Below are 7,336 nucleotides of genomic sequence, written 5' to 3'. Positions count from 1 at the left end.
GGGAAGAGTATGTGCAGATTGGAGGGCAGCTTTGGGTGGGCTTTGACTGTTGGGTCACCCAGAATTCTTGCTTGACCATAATCCTATAGGGTCATGTTAGCAAACCAGTTTCACTTCGTGTCTTACTGATTGGTCATGCCTGCCTGGAGCACCACTGTGATGACAGAAATCTGCCTGACTCTACAAGAGCCAGAGTATCTTGATGGATTGGTGCGGCCTGCCTTGGGCAGAGCTGCAGGGTCACAGACATTGGAGTTGAGATTCAGGTACCCAGAAGGGCTTGGCCATAAAGCAGAGAATGGGAGACTGAAGAATGAAAATTTAATGTTGCAGGAAGGCAGATGCTTAGGGTGTGGGTTCTGGCGGGGGAGCACCACCCTGTCCCTGGTCTTGGGCCAGCAGACGCAGAAGCAGGGAGTGCAGGGTCCGGCAAACAGGTGTGTACCCCAGCCGGCTGAGATGCAGGTAATCATACATGTCATGGTGGCTTATGGTACCATCTGAGTGCACAAAGCCAGGGTCTGCGTCCAGGAAGTGCGCCCGTGGGTGGCCAGCCAGTGCTGCCCGTACCAGCTCATTCACCTGTCGGTTTTTCTCGCGAAGTGGGTTGGGGTGCTGGCCCCGAGGAAGCAGGCCCTGAGGAAGGCAAGAAAAGTTGTGAGGAGGCATCCTACCAGCCTCTGGGTATCCTGTTCCCTGTGCCAAACTGTCCTCCACCCCCCACCAGTAAGTCCCCAGCTGCAGAATACACTAGGGATGGGAAGATGATGGTCTGAGACCTTATTGTAGAAGTGAGACCTTCTGGAAGTGATGGAAGCAAGATTAACCCTGGGAATGCCTGACAACTTTTGGTTCTTTAAGTGTCTTGAATTTCTCAACACCCCAGGAATCTCTAGCAGTCCTTTGGGCAAAAGGGGCTAATTGGTCCCTGAACATGTCCTTAACCACAGCCCCTCTGATGGGTGTAGCAAGCTTCAACATGAGATTTTGCCTTCAACCACTGCTCTGTGCTAAGCTGCCCAGGGGTCCCAGAACACTGCCGTTCTTCCTTTCCCATCCTCCCACTCTCTCACCAGCACCACGACCCGGGCCTGGGGCTGCCGCTGGTTCACCAGTTGCACGATGGCCTTGATGCCTCCAGCCACCTGCTCTGCGGTGTGCCCGTGGTTATTGGTACCCACCCAGACCACCACAATCTGTGGAAAGAGAGGCATGAAGCAGTGGTGAGGGGGCAGGCTAAGGGTGCTCGAGCTGCCCACCCAAGCCCTGCTCACCTTGGGCCGGATGTGTTCCAGCTCCCCGTTCTCCAGACGCCACAGCACGTGCTGCGTGTTGTCACCGCCAATGCCAAAGTTAAGTGCATGAAGAGGGGAAAAGAGCTCTCGCCAGATCTGTGGGCAAGAAGTGGTGTGGGCACAGGGGCACTGTCAGCATGGACCACCGCTCCCTATCCAAAGGTTAACCAAATGTCATCATGGAAGAGCCTTGCTTTACGGAAGCAGTCTGGTTAAATCTCACCTTGAGCAAACCCCAATATGGTCAAACCTCATTTTATGCAAACCCATTATAGTCTCACTTTCACAAAACCCCATGGAAGCAGGACTCCCTTCAAGGAAACCCATTCTACTTGAGCCAGGCATCGAACCAACAGCATTCCAGTTGAACCTCACTTTGAGGAAAGCCACGGTTTAACATCGCTTAATGGAAAGATATAATTGAGCCCCCTTAGTAGAGACCTATTACCGTTGACCTTCACTTTGTGGAAATAACTATAGCTTTGTGGAAATCCATTAGGGCTGGGCACTAGTTTAAGCAAACAAAGAGCCTCATCCTAGGCAATCTTGCACGAAGCCTCATTTTAAGTCTCACTATACACAAACCCAGTATGACAAAGCCAGGACACACACTTCCTTCTCAGTAGAATGTGGCACATTATACTGAGATTCTGGGTGCCCGGCGCTACCTGAGGCTATTTCGGGTACCCCATACACCGCCTGGCCTGGGCTCTGGTCCAGGTCTGTCAGTGAGGGCACAGGCGGGGGTGGGGCAGGAGGAGAGGGACGGGCCTCACCTCGCACTGGTGCATTAGCTGGACTAAGGAGTCCCCGATGAAGACGACTTCGGGTTCTTTATCTTTGCTGTCGGCTACGAACCGATGGTGCTTTGGGGACGTAAAGGGGGAGTCAATGGCACGCGCGCTGCTGGGCCCGCCCCGCCCCGCTTCCTTAGGCGGCACCACGCCAACTGCCCTCAGTTTCCCAATCTCGTAATGAGAGCGGCGCAAACCAGCTACTCTCTCAGAGCCTTCCCCCCTCCCCCGCCCCCAGCCCCCAGTCCCCAGCCCCCAGCCCCGGACTCCAAAGTATCGCGGGCCGGGTCGCTCACCAGGGACATCCAGCACCCGTCGCCCTGCACGTCCTGCACCGGCGTGGGCTTGCTGGCTGGGTTCTCTTCTCCACTCATCTTGGCGCCGCGTCTCCAGCAGGATGAGCGAGCGCGGTCAGCCGGGGAGTGTTCCCGGAGGAGGCGGCGCCGCCACGCCCACCCCTACCCCTCAGGCAACAATGGACTGTCCCGAAGCCCGCACTCCAGCGGAGGGCGCGGCCGATCCCGGGCGCCACCTCCTCTCCGGGGCGGAAACCTTCACTTAGAGGAATTGCTTCCCCCACGGCGGCCGCGCAGTGGGCTCGTCCGGCGCTTCCTGCCCGGGCCGCTCACTCTCCGGCAGCGGCGGCGGCACGGGGCGTGGGGGGAGGCGAGACCATCCAGCACCCGTGGAGGGGAGGAGAGAGAAACCACCCTACCGTGAAAGCAGAGTGGGGAAAATCTAGCGCCCTTCCTCGGGGGAAGAAACCATTTGCTGTAGGGCGAGAAATGTGGGGAAGGAACCACCTACTGTGTGTGGGGGTGTGTGTCTGTGTCTGTGTGTCTCATTCACGTGGTGGTAGGGGAGTGAGTGGACGAGTTCATGCTGGATCCTTGAGGGGGTGGCTCAAATGCACCTGGCAAGGAAGGGACGCTCCCATTTTCTTCTGACGTGGGGGAGAGAAAAGGAGGATGGAAATGTGAAAATTAGAGGCTCAGCTGTAAGGAGACACTCACGCTAAGGCAGTGCCAGGACTTTAGTGAGCCTATCTGCTCATGGGCCTCCCCTGCTCAAATTATGCCAGTTTTTGTGGCATAATTTCTAAACTATATGTCTTTGCATTACAGACATTACCCTGCAAAGAGGGTAGTAGAAGACGCAGAAAGATAAAGGAAATTAGAGATGCTGCAAGGCCCAAGTCCAGCCTGGAGCCCCTCCCGCGCAGCTCGTCTTACAGATCTGTGGCCTCTGCTCCCCTCCCTAAACCTATGGCTGACCAACAATTTCAGCTGGGTGTGTCTGAGCTCCAAAACTTACATCCACAGCCAAGGCCATCTAAGGTCGCTGCCCCCCACCTCCTGCCCCAAATTAATCTCAGACCTCAAGTCTTCCCAGATCTCCCTGTTCTGGGGGACCAGGTGGGGGTCCCACACCACCCTCAAAGTCCTGGTCATATTCCTGTAGCTCCACTCCCAGATGGGATCTTCCTATCTATTCATTCCTTCTAGGTAGGTTGATACTGAGATATAGAGATGAATCTTATTTATTGTGTTTGTGTTTTGCCTCAATCCACTTGCCTGGAACAGGGCCTGACTCCCAGTATTAATACCAAGTACTATCTATGGCTGTTCACAAGTACTTGCTGAATGAGTATTAAAGGAATGGGTCAGATCCTGGCCTTGTCCCAGCGTGTTGGGGGAGGCAGATCCAGACACAAAGCTGAGGGAGGGATCAAGGTTGTGATTAAGGAATGCACAGAGGACCTCTGTGGGAAGAGAAAGAGAAGGACTCAGGGTGAGGGATTTCCTAGAAGGAGTAGTATCTAAGGAGTTAGGCTTTGAAAGATAGTGAAGGTTGGGCAAGCAATATTACCAGGTAATATAGAATATAGCTTATTAGGGTATGGGGAATACCCTGGCATAGCTTGATTTGAAACTCTGAGGGGGGAGCTCACTGGTGGCCTAGTGGTTAGGATTCCGGGCTTTCACTGCTGTGGCCAGGGTCCAATCCCTGGTCAGGAAACTGAGATCCCTCAAGCCATGCGGCCAAAAAAAAAAAAAAAAAAGTCTGAGGGGACAAGTGTAGTGAGAAACAAAATTTACAAGCATCCATTCACCAAGCGCTGTTTTCAAATTGTATGTTGGCTCATTTCATACTTACAGCAGTTATAAGAAGGAGAAGATACCAACTCCATTTTACAGATTAGGAAACTGAAGCTCTGAGCAGTTACATGCTTTTCCGAGGTCACAGAGCTCAAATGTGCCTGGGCATTTGAACCTAGGTAGTGTAGCTCTGGAGCCTAGCTCTAAATGACGACACTATACTGACTCTCTAGGGATAAAGCCTGTGACTGCTTGGAGACTGGCTGTGTGTAGAGGCTACGATAGCCCTTCTCCCCCCTTGGCTTCGCCTACATCTCCGCGCTCCAGAGAGAAAGTCCGCGGTAGATGTCTAAACCAATCAGCATTGAGGGAGGGGGCGGGCCTAGTTGACCTCACAGCCAATTGGTGGATAGGAGGTGCCTAAGGACTAATGAAAGAGGTTTCTGAATGTGAGGTCAGGAGGGGCGGGGCTATAACCTGCACTCAGGGCAGCTGGCACGTGCCCTGGGCCTGTGCCTCTTGGCGTGGGGGTGGGGAGCCAAAGGGCGTGGGAGGGGCACGCGCATGCGTGCTTGCACGAGGCCCTGTGTGAGGCCCGGAAGAGCATCAGGTGCTTCCGGAGCTAGGGTCACCGCGGAAAAGAAGCCATTGTACCACACAGCCACGTGGAGTGGGCGGGGAGGGGGGGGGTTCGTTGGGGTCAGGAGAAGGTGAGGTGCCCTTTCCCTGCCCTGCCCCGCCCCCACCAACTGTACCCCCTTCCCTACCTCATCTGCCTCACGCAGCCTTGTTTCCTACCCCCTTCCATGACCAGGCCCCAGTCCCTGATAGCTCCTCTGTTGCCCTTTTTGTCCTCCCGAGTTATTCTCTGTTTCTCCAACTTCCATTCTCTTTCCTGCCTTTTTCTCTCTACCATCTCTCTCCACTTTCTGCAATCTCCAGTACCTCCTCTACCCCTGGATTTCTCCTCTCTCCAAAGTCCCTTTCTGGTTCACCAGATCCCTCCAATATAATGATCCCTTTCCCATCCCCCATTTTTTAGCTATTTCTTCATATCCCTGTTCTCTCTAACCCTTTCTCTATCCCCTGATAAATCTTCCCATTCAGCATGACTTCCTTGACCTCATCCTACTCCTATGACCCTGCCTTTTTTTCTGACCTTACCCTGACCAAGCCTTTTCCAGTTGCTCTCTACCAATCCCTTTGTCCATCTTGTGTCTCTAAATAGTACTCCCAGCTCATCCCAAACCATCTCTTCTCACTACTCACTTCTAGGTCTTTGACTTTTCTGCATGCTGATGACCACCCTGTCTTTATCTTCCAGGGCACCATGGACCCCAGGGGGCCAGCCCCCAAGCCTTTCCAGCGGCCTGAGAAACCTGGTCGTGTCCGCCGTCGGAAGACCAGGCGGGAGCTTAACGAGGCCCTGGCGGGCAGTCGCCGGCCATTGGCCCATCAGGATCCTCCCGTGGCCAGTCGGGATCCACATGTGGTCCTCCGGAATTCTGTGGCGCCTACTGCCCCCAAGCTCGTGGTCATAACCCAGGGGCGCCTGAGCCGGGAGCACCGGGGTCTCTTCAACCACGAGGTGAAATCTCTGGACGTGGCACGGCTGCTTAGCAGTGGGTCCCTGGAGTCAGGCACCCCTGCACTCCCCACCAAGTCCTCCCCAAGCCCAGGCAGGGCCCAAGAACCAGCCCCACCGTCAAGGGGCAAGGAAAACCAGGTGCCTGGAGCCTCGGGCCCAGGCCCACCTAGTCCCCCCCAGCTCCCTGGCTTGGGGCAGCTGCTGGGGGAGCTGCAATGCCAGCTGATTCTGCCACAGGCCTTCCCCAGGAGGAACCTAGTACAAGAGGCCAGGGATGCCATCGTGGGCACCTTACAGGCCTGCCATGGCTGTGTGCCTGACCTTACTCTGGTGCTCCGGGGCTGCCAGCCACACTTGCCAGGTGAGCTCACCTCCTGCCCCCTGAGCTTCCTTTTCTTTTGTCTGCTCTAGCTCAGCTGTGCCCCATGCTTCTTTCCTCTGTGCCAGGGACCAAGCCTAGGGGCTCTGAGAGACAAAGGATGACACCCTCCTGGATCAACAACCCTGAGGAGGCCCCAGGGGAGGGGAGGCAGAGGAGGCGAGAGGGGACAAAGGAGCTCACCTTCGCCATGTCTCACACCGCCAGCACTTCTACTGTGTACCGGGTGAACCTGGCACCACCTAAAGGTCCCTGGCCACCCCCATTGTCCCCGTTGCCTTCGCCATCTGGGGCGGCCTGCGGCCCCCCAACAGCCTTTGATCTGCTGAAAAGCATCTGGCTGGTAGACACACCTCCCCCTCCCCGGCCCTGGGGGATTGGCCCACCACAACCCCTGCCTCAGCCACCATCACCCTTGTTGTCCCGAACCTCTGCCCTGGATTGGAGCCCCAGCCCCCCTGCCCCACTGCCCAGCCTCTCCTGGGTGGTGGCCCAGAGCAGCCCAGAGGCCTGGTGCTTTCCACCCATGAGACTGTACTGAGCAGGCTGAGGCTGGGTTGGGGGAAGGAATCCCATACTCTGATCACTTCAATAAAGTACCTTCCTCATGATCCTCTTGGTTTTTAGTGAGTGGCTGGCCCAGGAGAGCAGCTTTTCCTAGCTCTGAGTTCTGGGTCCAGGGTGGAGGGGAAGGTACTGTCACTTGTCGCCTTCCTAGGGCCCAGGGGCCTTCAGTCAGTCTAACACATCCACCCACTGCAACTATGTGCTCGACTCTGAGCTCTGATAATGCTGGGGCTCCAGAGTGAGTGAGACTGAGGCTGTGTCCCCAGGGAACTCCCAGTACAGTGGTGAACACAGACAGTTTCAGCCCTAGTGGTTGCATCTGGGACAGAGAGGTGCAGGGGCTGAGAGAGTCCAAGGAGGGAGTCATGACTCTGCCCTGCTGATGAGGGAGTTGACATAAGACCCTTGTATTTTTTAAGTTTGGTAGAAACTTGCTAGTAGAGTAGAAAAATAATATTTCAGGCAACTAGAAATGCTCTTCTGTGGAACAGCATGTGTAAGGCCTGGAGGAGGGCAAATAGGGGATGTGGGACCATTTTCATTCAGCCTATATCCCTAGGCCATGCTGGGATCTAGAGTGAGTCACGTCTGGGTTCTGCCTGTGAGAGGCTTCT

At 55.4% G+C, this 7,336-nt stretch overlaps 2 protein-coding genes across 4 annotated transcripts; one reads left to right on the top strand and one right to left on the bottom strand.

Annotated features, from left to right (window-relative positions):
• Positions 1-304: 304 nt before the first annotated feature.
• On the bottom strand, positions 305-2,856 carry PAFAH1B3 (platelet activating factor acetylhydrolase 1b catalytic subunit 3). The gene is made up of 5 exons (XM_007168032.3): positions 2,386-2,856; positions 2,072-2,161; positions 1,275-1,391; positions 1,074-1,196; positions 305-636 (listed from the first exon to the last, which is right to left on the bottom strand). The coding sequence occupies exons 1-5, from the start codon at positions 2,461-2,463 to the stop codon at positions 346-348; spliced, it is 699 nt and encodes a 232-aa protein (XP_007168094.2). The 5' UTR covers positions 2,464-2,856; the 3' UTR covers positions 305-345.
• PRR19 (proline rich 19) lies at positions 2,712-6,711 on the top strand. Of its 3 annotated transcripts, XM_057534408.1 has the most exons (4): positions 2,712-2,816; positions 3,214-3,379; positions 5,513-6,137; positions 6,224-6,711. In XM_057534408.1, exons 2-4 carry the CDS (start codon positions 3,269-3,271, stop codon positions 6,694-6,696), a joined length of 1,209 nt encoding a protein of 402 aa, XP_057390391.1. In that variant the 5' UTR covers positions 2,712-2,816; positions 3,214-3,268; the 3' UTR covers positions 6,697-6,711. The 3 variants fall into 3 exon arrangements, with proteins under 3 accessions (XP_057390391.1, XP_057390392.1, XP_007168093.2); XM_057534409.1 differs by lacking the exon at positions 3,214-3,379 and having other exon boundaries at positions 2,763-2,907; XM_007168031.2 differs by lacking the exon at positions 2,712-2,816 and having other exon boundaries at positions 3,323-3,426.
• Positions 6,712-7,336: the final 625 nt, after the last annotated feature.

The sequence above is a fragment of the Balaenoptera acutorostrata genome, chromosome 19, assembly GCF_949987535.1.
Source record: "Balaenoptera acutorostrata chromosome 19, mBalAcu1.1, whole genome shotgun sequence".
Classification (NCBI taxonomy): Eukaryota; Metazoa; Chordata; class Mammalia; order Artiodactyla; family Balaenopteridae; genus Balaenoptera; species Balaenoptera acutorostrata.
The sequence above is the reverse complement of the archived record's forward strand: the minus strand, read 5'-3'. Positions and strand labels throughout refer to the sequence as shown.

Bases quoted from the DNA above. Each gene is read 5' to 3' on its own strand.
- PRR19 (XM_057534408.1), top strand. From the start codon at position 3,269: ATGCTGCAAGGCCCAAGTCCAGCCTGGAGCCCCTCCCGCGCAGCTCGT. The intron at 3,380-5,512 runs GTGTGTCTGAGC...TTTATCTTCCAG, and splicing joins TGACCAACAATTTCAGCTGG to GGCACCATGGACCCCAGGGG. The intron at 6,138-6,223 runs GTGAGCTCACCT...CCTCTGTGCCAG, and splicing joins CTGCCAGCCACACTTGCCAG to GGACCAAGCCTAGGGGCTCT.
- PAFAH1B3 (XM_007168032.3), bottom strand. From the start codon at position 2,463: ATGAGTGGAGAAGAGAACCCAGCCAGCAAGCCCACGCCGGTGCAGGAC. The intron at 2,162-2,385 runs GTGAGCGACCCG...ACGTCCCCAAAG, and splicing joins ACGGGTGCTGGATGTCCCTG to CACCATCGGTTCGTAGCCGA. The intron at 1,197-1,274 runs GTGAGCAGGGCT...CTCTTTCCACAG, and splicing joins TGGAACACATCCGGCCCAAG to ATTGTGGTGGTCTGGGTGGG.